The 19,757-nt window shown below is 44.1% G+C and overlaps 1 protein-coding gene across 1 annotated transcript in view; it reads right to left on the reverse strand.

Moving 5' to 3' along the window:
- The window catches only part of FRMPD3 (FERM and PDZ domain containing 3), a 791,901-nt gene that overhangs the window by 199,375 nt on the left and 572,769 nt on the right, over positions 1-19,757 (reverse strand). Inside the window, exon 12 of the mRNA XM_069213582.1 lies at positions 12,892-13,036. Coding sequence (XP_069069683.1) covers positions 12,892-13,036 — 145 coding nt within the window. The remainder of the gene's footprint in view (positions 1-12,891; positions 13,037-19,757) is intronic.

A 19,757-nucleotide genomic window follows, 5' to 3' on the forward strand; every position in this document is an offset into this window, starting at 1 on the left:
GGACGATCGAGACTTCGACGCACAACCTCGCAAGGACAAAGCCGCCCGACTTTCCAGGAGAAATCGACGCGACGCCTACCGTGAGCGCGAAACTTTGACGCACGGCCTCGCAAGGACAACGCCGCCCGACTTCCAAGGAGAAATCGACGCGACGCCTGCCGTGAGACCAAAATTTCGACGCACGGCCTCGCAAGGACAACGCCGCCCGACTTCCAAGGAGAAATCGACGCGACGCCTACCGTGAGATCGAAACTTCGACGCGCAGCCCCGCAGAACGACGCGCAGCCGGAAAACAAGCAGGAGAATCCACGCACAGACCCGGGACATCTGGTAATCCCCGCGACCCACAAAAAGAGACTGTCTGCGCGCCGGAAAACGACGCTCGACTTCCCCGCGTGGAAAAGAACGACGCAAGTCTGTGTGTGCTGAGGAGAAATCGACGCACACACCCCTTTTTCCGCGCATCTCTTCTCCTGTGGCCCTCTGAGGAGATTTCCCACCAGAAACCAGGTACTCTGTGCTTGAAAGACACTTTATTGCTTTTTAAAGACTTAAGACACTTTATATCACTTCCCTGTGATATTTCTACAATTTTCCATTGCAACTTTATTCTTTTTGACCTACAATTATCCTGATAAATATTATATATTTTTCTAAACACTGTGTGGTGTATTTTTGTGGTGCTATATGGTGGTATTGTATGATTTATTGCACAAATACTTTACACATTGCCTTCTAAGTTAAGCCTGACTGCTCGTGCCAAGCTACCAGAGGGTGGGCACAGGATAATCTTGGATAGTGTGTGACTTACCCTGACTAGAGTGAGGGCTTTTGCTTGGACAGAGGGTAACCTGACTGCCAACCAAAATCCCCATTTCTAACACAATCCATCCCAAGCACACAGCCAGACGAGCATACACACAAGACAACACCCAGGAGTGTCACAGGCAAACACAAGCACCACCCTTCATCCCACAGGCACTCACACAAACACCATCCAGTTGCAGACACAACATCCACTATTTCCACAGTCTCCCCCTCCTCCTCCACCTCCCACCCAGTTGCGTCCACACTCACACCTGTATGCACTACATCATCATCCACTACCAGCATCATCACCACACCAAGCAGAACACACACCTCACTGGCAGACACCTCCACAACATCCATGCACACGTCCCCTGTGACATCTCCCACGGTGTCTGTCCCCCCTCCTAAAGTACACAAACACAAGCACTCAAACACCCAACAGCCATCCACCTCACAAAAACATACAGCCCATGCACCTGCACCCAAATCCAGCAGACAAACACCTCCAACAACCACTCCCTCATCCTCTACTCCCATTACTTCCTCTTCCTGCCCCAATGTCCCTAAAAAGCTTTTCCTTTCCCAGATTGACCTCTTCCCTAGCCCCCCTTCGTCCTGCATGTATGGGCAGGGTATCAAGGACCCAGCCAAGCACCTCAGCCAAACAGTCCACGGGCCCAGTGTTAGCAGCACGTACTCGTGGTGGAAAGGATTCCAGGCCACAAATACTGAAGGGGAAGGAGCCTGCACCAGCCACACAGAAGGGGAAGGAGCCTGCACCAGCCACAAAGAAGGGGAAGGAGTCTTCACCAGCCACAAAGAAGGGGGAGGAGCCTGCACCAGTCACAAAGAAGGGGAAGGAGCCTGCACAAGCCACAAAGAAGGGGAAGGAGCCTGCACCCTGCAGCTGTCATGGAGCCACCATGCAAGAGCCACCACTGACAGCCATGGTTGTACAGCCATCAGAGGGTGCAGGGGCTGAACAGTAGCCTCCCACAACCACCACCACATTGCAGCCATTGGAGGGTGCAGGGGGTGAGCAGGAGCCTCCCACAACCACCACCACAGTGCAGCCATCGCAGGGTGCAGGGTTTGAGCAGAAGCCTCCCACAACCACCACCACAGTGCAGCCTTCACCGCCAGCGAACGCCATATAGTCCAGCCTCCATGGGCTGCTGTGCGGCCTGCCCCCACCAGAACCAGTGGGGTATTCACCCACTCGAGAGACTTTGGCCTTGCGCTCCCCAGGACCAAGCACAGGGCATGTTGCCCCCTCTAGAACCAGTGGGAAAGACACCCACTCCAGAGAATGTGGCCTTGCACTCCCCAGAACAAAGAGCAATGGTCATGTAGCCCCCTCCAGAACCAGTGAGATATTCACCCACTCAAGAGACTGTGGCCCTGCACTCCCCAGGACTGAGCACAGGGCATGTTGCCTCCTCCAGAACCAGTGGTCTTGTTTCCTCATCTGGCTGAGGTGCCCCCCTCGCTCCCCTGAGGTGCCTGCCTATTTGCCAACTGATGCCCCTGCAGTGTTCTCTCTGTATTGGTGCAGGAATTGAGTGGGGCCTTGGACTTTGCCCTGTGGCCATGGGGCCCCTGTGAACTATTGACTGGGCAGTGCCCCTTTTTTGTACATATCTGTTGCATGGCCACATTGACTTATTATTTTTGTTGTTGATCTTATTACAATCACTTTAGTCAATTCCTGTTGTCCTTGCATTATTCTGCTGATTATCGGGGACAAATTGATTTTCTTGTGCATCTGCTTGTGGGTATGGTGTGTGTGTTGTGCATGTATATGTGTCACTCTCGTCTTCATCCCACCCTCCCTTGTGTGTTAGCCGTCTGTACTCACTGTCGTCGTCTTCACCGGCGTTGGTGTTTGTGGTGGAGCATGACCCAGAAGATCATTGGGAAAACATGCAGTTTGGGTTCCATGGCGGCGTGGTTCTTCCCTGCATCTCAAATGGTGAGTCCTTTGACTCCTGTGCTCTGTTTCCACCAGTCTTTTGATGGCGTTGGTACCACCCCTGAAAAGGTGGCAGATTGAAGGGTGTTAATATGGTGGGCGGACCGTTATCTTCCACCTGGCTGTAGGCGGATACCGCTGTGGTGACTATTCTTTCCGCCATGGCAGTCGGTGTGGTACATTGGCTGTCTTTCGGAGATATCACCGCCATGGTCATGATTTGGCAGTTACTGCCAGCCTGTTGGCGGTGTTGCCGCCACTTTATCACCCACCCCAGGGTCGTAATGAGGGCTTTAATTTATATTCTAGCCACATTGTGCTCATTGCAGCTATGTGTTGTTAGAGCATGTCATATTATTCATATGGTGGAGTTCCCTCTTGATCTTTTCAACCACATCTTCCCACCGTTAATTTCCAAAGTCACCACTGATAAGTAGCTATCTTAAATCCTGCCAGTGGTGTTGCACATCTACTGCTATTAGTTATTACAAGACGACCACATGCTTCTTGCTACTTCTAATAATCAGAAATTCACAGGGTACTTCCACTAGCTATACTATTTTATGGGTTGATCTTGCAACATACTATTTATTGTGCCAAGGAACTATGTAAGACAACAGAACGTTCTTTAATGTTTCCAGTAGACTGATACCAAGAGATTTAAGAAGTTTATTCCAAATTTGTCAGCCCAAAAAGGACACCACCATTTAAAGCTGGGAAATTCCAGAAGGCAGTTTAAGTTTTTGTTCGGGCTTCACAGAAAAAGGTTCTGGAAGACGTAACCTGGTCCTATTTGTGAGCAGATGTATCATGCACAGAAGCTTAAAATGGGTCCTGATGGGACTGATAAACAGTAAACGTTCTCTCTATTGGCTGTAAGATGGTCACATGTCCTGAGATTTAAGGCTGTGTGAACTGCAAGATTCTGAAGTTTGGCTATGCTTCCTTGCCTGTCACACATACAGTTCCACTCAGAGTTTATTATGCTCCATATCACTGTTGGAAATATTGCATATGGAAGAATTGGAGAAGTACTCTCTTAATGAAACACTCCTAAAAAATGTTTTAATCATGTGGAGAAAGTTGTAGTGTTCCCAATATTTGTGTGGTGAAGGGTAGGAGTCACTATAAATTATCCTAATTTCAGGAAATTAGGGTATGATGGTATGAAGATTAGGTTCCACAATACAGGGAGTGCAGAATTATTAGGCAAGTTGTATTTTTGAGGATTAATGTTATTATTGAACAACAACCATGTTCTCAATGAACCCAAAAAACTCATTAATATCAAAGCTGAATATTTTTGGAAGTAGTTTTTAGTTTGTTTTTAGTTTTAGCTATGTTAGGGGGATATCTGTGTGTGCAGGTGACTATTACTGTGCATAATTATTAGGCAACTTAACAAAAAAAAAATATATACCCATTTCAATTATTTATTATTACCAGTGAAACCAATATAACATCTCAACATTCACAAATATACATTTCTGACATTCAAAAACAAAACAAAAACAAATCAGTGACCAATATAGACACCTTTCTTTGCAAGGACACTCAAAAGCCTGCCATCCATGGATTCTGTCAGTGTTTTGATCTGTTCACCATCAACATTGTGTGCAGCAGCAACCACAGCCTCCCAGACACTGTTCAGAGAGGTGTACTGTTTTCCCTCCTTGTAAATCTCACATTTGATGATGGACCACAGGTTCTCAATGGGGTTCATATCAGGTGAACAAGGAGGCCATGTCATTAGATTTCCTTCTTTTATACCCTTTCTTGCCAGCCACGCTGTGCAGTACTTGGACGCGTGTGATGGAGCATTGTCCTGCATGAAAATCATGTTTTTCTTGAAGGATGCAGACTTCTTCCTGTACCACTGCTTGAAGAAGGTGTCTTCCAGGAACTGGCAGTAGGACTGGGAGTTGAGCTTGACTCCATCCTCAACCCGAAAAGGCCCCACAAGCTCATCTTTGATGATACCAGCCCAAACCAGTACTCCACCTCCACCTTGCTGGCGTCTGAGTCGGACTGGAGCTCTCTGCCCTTTACCAATCCAGCCACGGGCCCATCCATCTGGCCCATCAAGACTCACTCTCATTTCATCAGTCCATAAAACCTTAGAAAAATCAGTCTTGAGATATTTATTGGCCCAGTCTTGACGTTTCAGCTTATGTGTCTTGTTTAGTGGTGGTCGTCTTTCAGCCTTTCTTACCTTGGCCATGTCTCTGAGTATTGCACACCTTGTGCTTTTGGGCACTCCAGTGATGTTGCAGCTCTGAAATATGGCCAAACTGGTGGCAAGTGGCATCGTGGCAGCTGCACGCTTGACTTTTCTCAGTTCATGGGCAGTTATTTTGCGCCTTGGTTTTTCCCACACGCTTCTTGCGACCCTGTTGACTATTTTGAATGAAACGCTTGATTGTTCGATGATCACGCTTCAGAAGCTTTGCAATTTTAAGAGTGCTGCATCCCTCTGCAAGATATCTCACTATTTTTGACTTTTCTGAGCCTGTCAAGTCCTTCTTTTGACCCATTTTGCCAAAGGAAAGGAAGTTGCCTAATAATTATGCACACCTGATATAGGGTGTTGATGTCATTAGACCACACCCCTTCTCATTACAGAGATGCACATCACCTAATATGCTTAATTGGTAGTAGGCTTTCGAGCCTATACAGCTTGGAGTAAGACAACATGCATAAAGAGGATGATGTGGTCAAAATACTCATTTGCCTAATAATTCTGCACTCCCTGTAGTGAAAAATGACACTGCAGGAGCTGAGTCATACAAGAAACACATTTTAGAATATTTCTGGGGCAAGCATGCTATTGATGTCTGGGAAAGTACTTTAGCACTTTAGAAGGTGTCAACAATGTGATTCAAAATTCAATGAGAGTGTATATAAACTGACACCCAGCTGTTCTATGTAGCTACTACTCCATTTCCCTTCCAGATTCTGTGTAGTTTCAATAGAAAACTCACCCAGAGGTCGACATCTGGGTAGCATAAAACTACCTTCACAGACTAGTACTGATGGTTTACTACATTTTGTAAATGTCCTTGGCTGATACGTTCTGTGGATATTGAACAAGAAGCCATATTTCACTATCAAATGTCACAGACAAATCTGGGAAGAATCTTATTTGATGAGGCAATATCTCTTAACGATCACTTCACTGTTCCAGGTAGAAACATAAATTCTGCTAAAATCAGTGGGCCAGTGGAGACAATTACATGAAATTTCACACCAATTAGGTTCTTTTAAATTTTGCAAAATGCATGATCTTAAATATATCCAAACCTCACAAGATTACACATGTGTAACATAAATTTCGCTCAGGCCTAAGTAAGAAAGCTTCAGCTTTTCACAGGTAAATGTTAACTAAAGCACTAAACCCTTAAACTATAATATGATGGCTTGCTCTAGTGAAAACCTGCTTCATACCCACTAACAGCCACTTATTTACTGCTCTACATCATAAATACACTGGAGGATACTAGCCTATGATTATATTCACTGTACAAGATTTAACACTTTGATTTTTGTGCAGTGATGATGTCAATGAAAAGTAGATGGGGATGTCCAAGATCTTCTTTGTAGATAAAGCCTGCGCTCAGTCTTTCCCACTTGATTTGCCTTCACAAAGGAGAAACATTTTGCATGAAAAACATCCCAAAAGTCTGACTTTTAGCTAGGAAGAACAATGCTTTGGTGAACAACAAGCTATCAAAATTCTGTAAATCATTAAAACTCTCTCTGTCAGAAGGCTGACAGTGCAGGCGCTCTATATAAAACGCACAGACCAGAGGTCAGAAATCGTGCTATATCCCATGTTGTTTAGACTCAGATATCATACTACTAAGCCTGCCTTATCTGTCAAGTAAGAGTAGGTACTTGTTAGACCTGACAGCCTTAAGTTGGTCACCCCTGACTTTTTGCCTGCCTCCCTCCACTTTTGAGATACTGTTTTTGCTGGTTTTTAGACTATGCACACTTTACCGCTGCAAACCAGTGCTAAAGAGCATATGCTCTCTCCCTTTAAACATGGTAACATTGGATCACACCCAACTGGGCTATTTAATTTACTTTTAAGTCCCTAGTAGAGTGCACTATATGTGCTGTAGATTAAAAGCTACTAGTAGGCCTGCAGCACTGATTGTGCCACCCACCTCAGTAGCCCCTTAACCTTGCCTCAGGCCTGCCATTGCAAGGCCTGTGTGTGCAGTTTCACTGCCAATTCAACTTGGCATTTGAAAGTACTTGCCAAGCCTAAAACTCCCCCTTTTCTACATATATGTCACCCCTAAGGTGTGCCCTAGGTAACCCCTAGGGCAGGGTGCTGTGTAGGTAAAAGGCAGGACATGTACCTGTGTAGTGTAAATGTCCTGGTACTGTAAAACTCCTAAATTCGTTTTTACACTACTGTGAGGCCTGCTCCCTTCATAGACTAACATTGGGGCTGCCTTCATACATTGTTTGAGTGGTAGCTGCTGGTCTGAAAGGAGTAGGAAGGTTGTGTTTAGTATGGCCAGACCGGTAATACAAAATTCTGCTAACTGGTGAAGTTGGATTTAATATTTCTATTTTAGAAATGACACTTTTAGAAAGTGAGCATTTCTCTGTACTTAAATCTTTCTGTGCCTTACAATCCACGTCTGGCTGGGTTTAATTCACAGCTCCTTGTGCATTCACTCAGACACACCCCAAACACAGGATACTCAGCCTCACTGGCGTACATCTACATTTTGAATGGGTCTTCCTGGGCTGGGAGGGTGGAGGGCCTGCTCTTACACAAAGGACTCCCACACCCCCTACTGGGACCCTGGCAGACAGGATTGAACTGAAAGGGGACCTGGTGCACTTCTAAGCCACTCCTTGAAGTCTCCCCCATTTCAAAGGCACATTTGGGTATAAAAACAGGGCATCTGCCCTACCACCACAGACACTTCCTGGAGAAGATACCTGAACCAGAACCTGCACCCTGACAAGAAGAACTGCCTGGCTGCCTAAAGGACTTACCTGACTGCTTTCTGAAAGGACTGCTGCCTTGGTGTTGCCCTGCTGTCTTGCTGCTCTCTTGCTTTGCTGCAGAAGTGCTCTCCAATGGCTTGAATAGAGCTTGCCCCCTGTTCCCTGAAGTCTCAGGACCAAAAAGACTTCTCTCCTGCAGCTGAAATTCCATTACGGCGAAAATTCTATGCACTGCCTGCCAAGAACAACGCACAGCCTGCTTGCGGTGAAAATTTCACTGCACGCGGAGTCCGGGACGACGCAGCCCGAATTCGCAACAGAAGATCGACGCAGCACCAGCGACGCGACCGGAACTTCAACACGCAGTCTTACTGGATCATAGCAAGCTGACTCAGAACGCCGCCGCCTGACTTCCTGAGAGGAATCGACGCAGCCCCAGCCTTGCGGAAGATAATTCCACGCATCGCCTACCGGAATCGACGCAGCCACTGTCACTTTGCTCCGCAAGCCCAGGATTCCACGCGTCCCGAAAATCGATGCAATGTCTTCCCCGCTTGGAAAATAACGACGCAAGTCTGTGTGCAAAGGAGCTAAACCAACGCACACTCACCGTTTTCCACGCATCTCCTCCTCTGCAAGCCCTTGCGAGGAATTTTCAACGCAGACCAGGTACTTTGCCCTGCAAGAGACACTTGTTGTTTCTAGGAGAACTTAAGACACTTTTTATTGCTTTTACAGTAATCCTTTAACTCTAAACACACTTGATACCACTTTCAGTGATATCCCTACATTTGCTTATTTAATCTTTAATTGTTTTGACCTGCATTCATTCAGATAAATATTATATATTTTTCTAAACACTGTGTGGTGTATTTTTGTGGTGTTATATTGTGATATTGTATGATTAATTGCACAAATACTTTACACATTGCCTTCTAAGTTAATCAGAGGGTGGGCACAGGATAATTTGGATTGTTTGTGACTTACCCTGTGTAGAGTGAGGGTCCTTGCTTGGACAGAGGGCAACTTGACTGCCAACCAAAGACCCCAAAGACCAAAGACCCCATTTCTTACCTGCTCTGCTGCCTTATGAACCTGCCTGAACTTACCATCCCCCGACAGGATTTCCTGGGTGACTGGATGACTCCTTTCAAGATAAGGTGGCTGCTGAGTTAGCTCTGGGAATCATCTACTCTTCTCAAGACCAAAGGAGAACAGTAGATGACCTACAGGATGGGCTCATTTTCCAAAGACGTCTGGAGCATTGTAGATTGATGGCAGGGTGGGCTGCTGCCGTGACCACTAGAACTCCCATCTGTTTTTGCTGGCCACAGTCGAAGCTCCTCATCATGAGGTTAGCTGCTCTCCGCACAGTGCTAACTAGCTACTTCTAGAGAGTTGCAGGTTCAAGAAAAAAAAGGCTATTCCAAGATCATTCTTTGGAAGTGCAACTGAAATATGGAACGCTTTTCCGCTGGAGATTCACAGTAACACCTCGTTCAAGGCTTTCAAAAAAGGACCTAAAAATCCTCACGATCCAGAGATACCTTTCTAACTAACATCATATTGCAGTGCTCACCTTGTAAATAGTCAGTAGTTTGTGTGCCTGCAACTGGCCAGTGGCTCTGTATTTACTTAACTGCCTTAAGTTACATCAGTCATTAATTTGCATTATGCCTCTAATAATTTTTTTAAAGTGCTCTGACACCCTCGGGTTTAGTTTTCACTGTATAAATTAAATAAACAAATAAAAGTGTTTTACCCTTTAAATTAATAAATAATCATTGTACAATCAAAATCCACAAGGAAAAGTGGGCTTCCCCTGAGCGAAGAGAGTATTTTTATATTCCCAATACATATCTTACCCTTAAGGCTTCTTTCCCAACTTTTATCAGGATTTCCTTATTGGAGGGAAAAATAAAGATAGAGACATTATATGGGTTCTGGGCTAGGATGTACTATGCTGCTGAAACGAAGAGAGTTCCACAAAGGATTCCCTTCCAAACCCATATGGATGCACATTCTCCTTTGGGAATGAGGATACATTAGTCCTGCATTGTTTGCTGACTTTTAGACTAGGTGCTGAGTTCCTATCCATATGAACCCTTGGAACTGGTCAGACTACATGCTGATACCCTATCCGTATGACTACCTCGAGTCTGTCACCGGATTCACTCCAAAAAATGGTCCATCCTGGTAGTTGATGGAAGACTATTTCATGTCTGGTGTCTGCCATTAGGTCAGGCTTCCTAGCAATTAAAAAAAATCGCTAGGCAGACCCCCACTGGTGAAAGGAACATCACACATTTAAATAATGGAAATCCAAAAAGTTCTAAGAGAGAACAGTATGGATGGGCAGCAGCTTGTGGTGAGTCTCACCTCGAGCAGTGTCCAGATCTTCCAAAATAATTACCACACAGCAAAACAGAAAGAAGTGATGACACTTAATGGTAACCCGCCACCTCCACCATCAAGTAAACTATCCAGTTGGGAGGAAATGACCCTTGTTAGTGTTCCTCAGATTCAGAACCAATGTAAGCAAAAAGGGGACAACTGAACTTAGGAGACTGATTAATGAAGTGGGTGAAAGAGATAATGGAACCTAACTCACTCAAGGGAACAACACGTCTGGGGCCTCATACAAAAAGTAAGATGGTTGCAGTACAATTTTACAATGATCTTTAACTAGCCTCTCTCCCTTTTTTGTGTTTGGGATAGGCAAATCCATTCCTCTGCAAAGAGTCTTTTCTCAAAAAGTAACATTTAATCTGCCTGCTGACTATTAATGAGGCAAAAATGTCATTGCTACTCCGTGTGAAAAATTGTGATTGCTGGGAGGGATATCTACATGGAACAGCAGGTCACGATCCCCAAAGAAATATTCACAATGTAGCTCCACTTTAACCCTACCCCTTAAGGTGAAAGCGTTCACAATGCCATAAACAGTAGTGAATTTGACCTCAGGGAGTGTATACAGTGCTCAACAGAATCAATGATTGTCCCTCCCAAAGTTTGCAGCTTGCACAAACACATAACTAGCTGTCAAGATTGGACATTGTATACTTTAGGAATAGTTACAGCCAGCCCTCGGGAGGAAATGCCCATGCTTTACAACTGCAAAAATGGTCACAGAGGAGGAATGCTCCGTGGCTGCCCCTTGTCTTGCGACTCTGCGTTGTGATCCATAACCCCCATTGTAAATCGCAACGAACCGGTCGGTTACAGTAGCGTTGAAGCAAAGACTTGGAGCATCAGGGCCCTTGTCCTACTCTGTGCCAGAGTTTCTAAGTCTCCAGGCTGGGAGGCAAAACAAATGTGGTTATTATGTGTGGCCTGTTTTTTTAATACATAGGGGGTCATTCTGACCCCCGCCGGCGGCAGAAGCCGCCGGCCTGGCGGGAACCACCAGAAGACCGTACCCCCGGTCATTCTGACTTTCCCGCTGGGCTGGCGGGCGACTGCCAAAAGGCCGCCCGCCCGCCCAGCGGGAAAGCACCAGCAACGAGGAAGCCGGCTCCGAATGGAGCCGGCGGAGTTGCTGGTGTGCGACGGGTGCAGTTGCACCCGTTTCGATTTTCAGTGTCTGCCATGCAGACACTGAAAATCAATGTGGGGCCCTGTTAGGGGGCCCCTGCAGTGCCCATGCCACTGGCATGGGCACTGCAGGGGCCCCCAGGGGCCCCACGACACCCGTTCCCGCCAGCCAGGTTCTGGCGGTGAGAACCGCCAGAACCAGGCTGGCGGGAAGGGGGTCGGAATCCCCATGGTGGCGCTGCTTGCAGCGCCGCCGTGGAGGATTCCCTGGGGCAGCGGGAAGCCGTCGGGAAAACCGCCGGCTTCCCTTTTCTGACCGCGGCTTTACCGCCGCGGTCAGAATGCCCCCCGGAAGCACCGCCAGCCTGTTGGCGGTGCTTCCGCGGTCGTTGGGGTCAGAATGACCCCCATAATCTCGGTGACGATCTTCCACTTCTCACATTTTCAGTTTTTTGGAATACAATTCTGAACATAATTTCCTATTAAAATGCACTGTCAAAAAACAGGACCAACTCCTACTCTCTCCATTTACCATTCAGGGAAAGCAGATGTCTACGAGGAACAATGTAGAAAAACAAATAACAATGATTGCCAGCCAGTTGGGCTGAAAAGGGAGGTTTTAAGTATTTTTCTCTCTCCCCTCTAACAGAGAAGTGAGAGAGGATACTAAAGGACTTTTTATGTCGGGGAACAAACTTACCAAGGCCGTTACTGTACTGTGTATGTACAACAATGCACGTCTTTCAAGGGAAACCCTGGAATCAAATATAAATCTAATCTCATAATACTCTTTTACAAAGTGAAAACTCAGTACAGCCAATTTGAAGTCCGGTATCTTATAAAACAAATTCGTAGAGTATACCCCCCGTGTTCATGGCATTCCTCCAGGATCACAAGCCCTGTTACCTACACATTTTTCAGAGATGCAGTAGTTGGAAAAAAAAACATCCTACACTCTGCTTGAGAAATGTCGATTTGTAACAAATTAAAGTGATTATGCGCCTTTTTACTATGTTTACATGAAAAGTCATAAATCTGTTTTACAAATGTCAATTTGAAAGACAGAACTACAATATAGGTGTATTCAGTTTTTTTGCGCAGTTAGTAAAACAGGTGGGCTTCATTTTTTTAACAAAGGGTGTCGCTTGAATCAGAAATGTATAACCCTTCTATGCAAATAAAAACATGTACAATACATCTGTCACCCATGTCTTGAACGTTTTCACAATCTGTATCTTCTGTTTTTGCATAGGTGAAAACGCTTCACACAGTATGGACTGGAGCAGAATCTGTTTGCCCTGTTGGCTATTACACATGCCGAAAACACTTAAATGAGGCAACATTAATTTCTATAGTAATGCTAACTTTACTTAACATATACATATATTCGGATGCAACTGGGTGATCGTGATGTATGTTAATGTACAACTAGGCGCAATCCGAAGGTGATCATTGTAAATGAACAGAATGATTTAATGTAAACAGAAAATGAGGTGCATCGAGGCCAAATGTACAGCTTCCTCTAAGACCTAGACATTGGCAGTTATGATGGAAAGTTGATCCGCTTTTATCAGTACTGAAAAGAAGCTGAGAGTCAAACATACCTGCCTTGATTATCTGAGGTGGAAGTGACTGGCTTGCTGTTTTATAAAATATCACCTTTTTGGGATCCACAAGCAGCTGGTAATAACCTGCGATCAGACAAGCGAAACTCGTAGCTTCTGGCCACTCCATCAAAAAGACAAGAGGCTGAAAGACAAGATCAGAAGAAAACTGAGTCACACCAGCTGACTGAACAATCTTTCTTTACCTACCTGTAGTGTACCGGGGTTAGTGCAGAGGAGGAATCGTTCTTAATGTTCCCTTAGTGAGGGGTAATAGATGATCGAACCTATCAACACCCTGAAGCATCAAATTTTCACTTTCAGCGAGTTGACATAGCTTTATAACTTATTAAGGACAGCTAATATAGACCGAGAAAATAATCATGTATTCATTTCTGGGAGTCCAAAGAGCAAAGAGGACCAACACGAATATTAGAGATGGCAGGAGTGGTACATCTTTGGGTACGCGTTGATTAAACTTTCTCAGGGAGTGGAGGGCTTTCTTGAGAGTCTCCTGGATACTGCTACTCATCATGTGACCACACCTTCTATAATGGACAATCCAAACAACAAGTATCTCGCTACTCTACAAATACCTCTCTAGGCATTTCCAGTGCAGCTTGCATAAAGGTTTGTAGGGATAAAGGTCAGATAAAAGGCTAAAAGATAGTTCAGACCATTAGCAGCACTTAGGTTACTGGAGATTAATGTGGAATTTCTCACAGTTAATAAGGACAGCCTTTTTAATTCATTTCAACATGTCTGAAATGTCACGGATAATAAATCAATAAGGAATCAAAAGAACACTATTGGATGACTGTAACAATAAAGGAAGAGATGCAAGACACATGGATTGGGAAGCATTAGTTGAGAAGGGCAATATCAACCAGATGGTATGGAAAACTCACCCTTCACCTACATAGAGGCCAGAGTAGGAGGAAAGGGAAAGTAAGAACAGTACATGTTTGGTGGAGATGAAATTAAATAGTATAAAGAGCAGGGGTAGGCAGCTGTGCTGTGGAGGGGTTTAGGAGTTGTCACAACTAATGCATACTAAAAAGGTGAAATAAGAAATGCTGAATCTGATGGATGAATAGCAGAGGTATGCTACATTTTGTAACTGGGGACCTAATAAGAAAGTGTATCCATATAACAGCAAAACAGATGAACATGACTGTTAATGACAAACATTTTAAGACAAAGTTAGTGGAAGAACCATCAATAACAATTTTCCTAGTGACTTACACAACATTTCTGTCAAAACATTACAGCATATGGGTAGGAACTCTCTCTATTCTGCATGGTCACCCCTGATTGTTCACCCTACATTTTTGCTAGCTTCAGACTCAAGCTAACCCCTTTAAAACTAGTAAAATGTGTGTATTCCTAATTTGCACTTTTATTATAATAATCATTTCTGACAGGTAAATACCTCACTTTTAAATTTTAGTCACCCCTATATAAACCTTGTAGCCTACAATGTAGGGTGGATGGTATGTAAAAGTAGAACATGAAACAAATGATATTACCATGAGCCCACAGTGAGAAGACCCAAAAGGCTATTTATAATGTGACAGTCCTAGCTGACCTACGAAAAAACAGCGTACAGATTAAAATACTAATACTGTTAATTTGGGAAAAGGACCAGCTAGAAAAATAAGTAATTATCTATTCATAATATTTATTATAACCCACATCAATGGTGGGGTCAGATTTTTAATAAATAATAAGGAAAAGTAGCCTTTTGAAATCTACCTTTTCCTTGCCTGAAGCTTTTGAAGGCTAATTTACATAAGCTTTCCAGCAGTAGCCCAGCCAGTGGTAAGCCTTGTATAGGTGTGAAAGAGGTGTGAAGTGCCTCCCATGAGCAAGCAAAAGGCAGACCTGAATAAGCAGAGATGACTCCTCGGACCTCAACAGAATATGCAGGGTGGGGCTCTGAGTTTCGTTTGGACAGGACATTTTGAAATCCTCCTGGACAAGTCTGCTGAGCCACATGTAACAGGGAGAGAACAGGATGTTAAGACAATTCTGGTGGATCCCCTGTCTGCTTGCTGAAGAATCCTGTTTTTGTCCTCTAAGACGTCTGACTCTGGGCTTGTTGCGGGTATGGCACCTGCTTCTAACTAGCTTTTAGTGTTAAAAGTGTGAAGACATTAGGATTACCATAGTGCACTCCCCAGTCATAGCACCAGCCTCAGAGCCCAAGTTTAGTGTGGCCGAATGTCTTCACCATTGTTGATTTGCTGTTACACATTGCGCACTGCTAGCAGTAACTCAAAGAGGAACTGCTGCAACAGTGGACAGGTCAGGACCTAGTAGCTTTTACCCAATCAGTTAAGGAGGACCAGGAATCACATCCACCCATTAGCTTGTGCCAGGCATGAATTTGGCATCACCAGACACCCTCTTCAAAACACTTTATGGACTGGTGGAAGGTAAAAAAAAGAGGACAGAACCTGCTGTCTATAACCTGAGAGGAGTCTAGAAGGGATAGACCTGCTCCTACTTGTACCCAGACAAGGAAGTAGACTCCAAGGGTCAGTTGGCTGACCTTCTGTGTATCTACAGGGAGATTACAAGCAGCAAGAGGCCTTATAATGGAATCATCCAGCTGACCAGTTGAAACTTGACCAGGACTGTACTTTACAGTTGGCCTTTGCCTTGCACCATGTGAGTTTGTTAATGCATCCCCTGAGGTCCTAGGTAAGTTACAAATGTACTCTGTGGTTGGTTGAGACTTAAAAGGCCAAGGGCCTGATTTAGACTATAGCTGAGAGGGTAATCCATCGCAAAGGTGACAGAGTACTCTTTCCACCAAATTGAAGTTTTCCCTGCCTCATTTTGAGTCAGGTGGAACTTCAGTATGTACATGTCAAAGATTACACCTTCTCTGCCACCTATATAAACTTCCAATGGCTCGACAGGTTAAGGGATGTCACAGGTTAGGCTAAGTACCTGCCTGCTCTATTTAGAGTGGGTAAACAGAGTACATTTTTGCTTCTATATGCTACCATACAAAACATGGCAGTATAGGAAAGTAAAGACCTTTAAATGACCCCCACGCTAAGGGAGAGAACTTCCATGGTGATGAGGTCAATGCATTCTTTATTTCCAAAAACAAAATAGAGCTTTCGGTTTTGTTTTTGAAAACATTTTTTTTTTTTAATGTTTGACATATGGTTCAGTCATGTTTACAGAGCTGTCCATCAAAGTTTTAAGGCATTTATGCCAACTGCCTGGTAATGCATGAGATGCCCGTTAGGCCAGTGGATATCTCTAAATCTGGCGGGCGGAGTACTCACTACGGCACGGGTAAAGTACTCTGCTATATCAACTGTACATGCTCCATCAGCCAAACTCAAAATCAGGTCCTAAGTAGAAGTCTGGAATCCTTTGAACAGGATGAACCCAATTGTTGTGTCCGACCAGTGCTCAACTGAGGTTGGCCTCAAATTGCAACTAAATCCTGGTCTACCACAATCACGATCATTGGCGCTTTGTGATTTTTGGCATTAGTTTGACTTAAAACTTTAAAACATCATACCTCCAGTTCCCATTATTGGATTTCTGTCATTTTTGGTGTCCTTTTGTCTATTTTTCAATATTTTGAAGGATTTCTATTGTTTTAGTAGTGCATAAATGTGTTACACACTGCTCCAAGTTACGTTTGTCTGCTCTATGCCATATCGACCAGGTAGTTGAGCTTAGGTTAAGTTAGTCACTTTGAGGGTTCACCCTTACAAGACTTGTGGTTATTCGTTAAGATGGGCAGTTGCCAACCCCAAATCATAATCCAATTTCTTTAACTTTGTTTTTAATAAGAACACATTTACAAACAACCACAGTTCCTCTCATTCCCTACTCCAGAGTGTGGCTTTGTCCGATTTGAGAAGAAAATGACTTTTCTAAAGCAGCGAAGAGATTCCGGACAAACCTCAATTGGAAGGGTATTCTATATAATTGCAGAAAAATGCCTGCATTTCTTCCAAGATTTATAAAAAAAAAAGTCTTTAGTTCTTGAAAGTCCTGGAAACCTGGTCAACAAGTCCACCATTAGATTTTCCTTTCAAAGAGCGTTTGTGATTATAGAAGCTTTTGCAAGTTACAACAAGCCTTAGTGGGTTAAACTAAGAAACAAAAAAGAGAACAGAAGAACCTCCTGGAACGTATTCTATTAGATTTATGAACAACGCTTCAATGAGATTACTCAGTGCAACACAGTAAATGTCCCCTGCCCTTACTACACAACAACTCAGATGTCTCAGCAGTGACATAGTTACAATATAGAATGGTTAGAAACAACAATTTAAATTATATTCAATGAAGACATACATTTGTTCATATATTATATATATTCAAGGAACAAATGCCCCTAGATTGAGGCTGAATAACTTTATTGATGGCTCTGGTTGAAAGGGGGCACCTAAAATCCATAGATTGTAGTAAGTTGTGAAAGGTTGTTGTGTTGAGAAAAGGTGACATTTTATGACATTGGTACTAGGACAACAACCAATACTTTTAGGAGAGTTGAAACCTTGTAGAGTGCTGATATACATTATAAAGTTTGTTGTGAAATTAGAATGTGGTCAAATGTTTGTTGTGGACCAGTGTACTTTCCATACTCAATAACAGATAACTGTTGCAGTAGTTGTATGATTATTATAGTTGCACAGAAATCTGTCAGGATAGCCTATGAAACCATCCTACCAGTCAATGCCCTTGTTTTACACAGACTAGCCGCAATACTATGAACCATGCTTCCACCAACCTCAGCCATTGTGTAGCAGCGGATTCACTACTTTGTTCCTTTGCAATGTGGCAGTGTGTAATGAAGTACAAATCTCCCACCCCATTCCAATTAATATGACAGTAATCAGAACTATTTTATGCATTCAGTGTCAAATACAGACATGTAGGTCTGAGGTTGAGCAAAGTCTTCCATCGCAGCATTTTCTATTGCAACGTGCATGCTTTGCGAGTACTGACCCCTGAGGGGAAAGGAGTCAAAAAGCCACATATAGTGGTCCATTGTCAAAGGGATATTGGGGAAAATGCATTAGTCCATGAAATCATTTTATGCTCACTCTGATGATAGCTGCGTGCATACATACAATGGAAGCCGCCAGAGGACATAGCTTCCATTTTGCAAATTCCTTTTTCAGTTGCTATCATTCCTCATTTAGAACACCAATGACAGTCAAAGATCATTTGTAACTGCCCTTGGGAGTCACGTGGTGGGAGAAGTGATCCTTCTGAGCTCCTGTGTCCCTGGGAGCTTGTAAAGACTCACAGTGTTTTCATTGTGAGTTGCATTGGCAACCACAGTCTGCAATTGACATCGCTGCATTTTACATTAGTACTTTAAATTTGTACAGTCAGATTATTTGGCTTTGTTACTATGCAAGGTACGTTTGTGGATAAGTCACATGAATTGCAAATTCTAATTATTATTATTATACATCTTATAGGTCATCCTGGACAATGAGGAGTGCTGCATGCCTGTTCTGACTACGTACTCTATTATAGCAGCAACACCATTGAATTTAATTTTTCAGGCAACTCACTGTGAACAATTTCAATTAAACATAGGAATTTTAAAATCATTAGTACATTAATGCTATAATTTCCACCCAGCATTTACTACTGTAAAGTGTTGCTAGTTTAATCATTATTGCCTAAATATATGAACTTGAGCTTTTAAGTATGACTACAGGCATTTTTTACAGTAATTAGAGAAGATATGGCTTGCACACACTTAGTTTTTTGAAGCTCAGGCACGGGACTGTCGGCATGGGGCATTAGGACCACATGCACACCAGGTGTACGTGTGGTCACTGGACGCTGCTTCTGGTCACTGGAGTCCGAGGTGGGGTCACAGCCATGACTGGCCACTTCTGGCCCAACTTGAACAGAGGAAGGATGTACCTACAATCGTCCTACGTGTGGGGCCACAACAAAAAGAAAAGCAATGAAGAAGCTGTTCCCCTACTCGTATCATCCTTTTGTGGGGGGCAACCGCGATACAACAACTGGCGATAAGGGAAGACTCGCACACCATGACGTGCTCCCTACATTGATTAAAGCCCAGATGTGATCCTTTGTCTCAGGCCATCAATGCAACATTGCATGCCTCTTGCCACTTGTCTGCTTCAGAAGAATTAAGCGGTAAGCACTGCTAGACCGTGCCTGCTTGTTAAAGCTCCTGCGTCCACCCAGTGTGTAATTCCCAACATGCGCAAGATCTCGTGAGATTGTGACACCACTGGTGGCCATCTTTAAGTCAGGCATATGAACGAGTGAGGTTCCCAGAAACAGCGGCAGCCATTTTCACATCAGGCAAAGCACAAGAACTACTGCAGCAGCCCTTTTAAAGTCAAGCAAGCCATAGAAACAACTGTGGCAGCCATTTTAAAGTCAGGCACACTGTAGAAACTACAATAACATATAGATGAAGCACACACATGGAAACCAGCTAAGAACACTGCAATGACATAGTGTGGGCCAGAAGTCATGCAAACACCATCCGTAGACTGCCAAACACACATTAACGGTGACAGCTGTTGCTCATCACGTGCACGCAGTCTCACATTGATGTCACAACAAAGGCAGCCTCCCTGATCATGGCTGACGGATGCAATGAAGGCACAATTCTTAGTGCAATTATTAGGTACACTCTGTTGTTTGACCTCTCTGACTCTCATATGAAGGGCGCTCGCTGGGAGAAATGGATCAGGCATTTTGAACAATACCTGAATGCTACTTGCAAATGCCACACTGAAGAAATGCTGATGACGTTCCGACCTGAGTCCGTCACCACCTACAAAGGCCTAATAAAATGCCTCACAGATAGTTTCGGCCCCCAG

The sequence above is a fragment of the Pleurodeles waltl genome, chromosome 2_1 (genome assembly GCF_031143425.1).
Source record: "Pleurodeles waltl isolate 20211129_DDA chromosome 2_1, aPleWal1.hap1.20221129, whole genome shotgun sequence".
NCBI lineage: Eukaryota > Metazoa > Chordata > Amphibia > Caudata > Salamandridae > Pleurodeles > Pleurodeles waltl.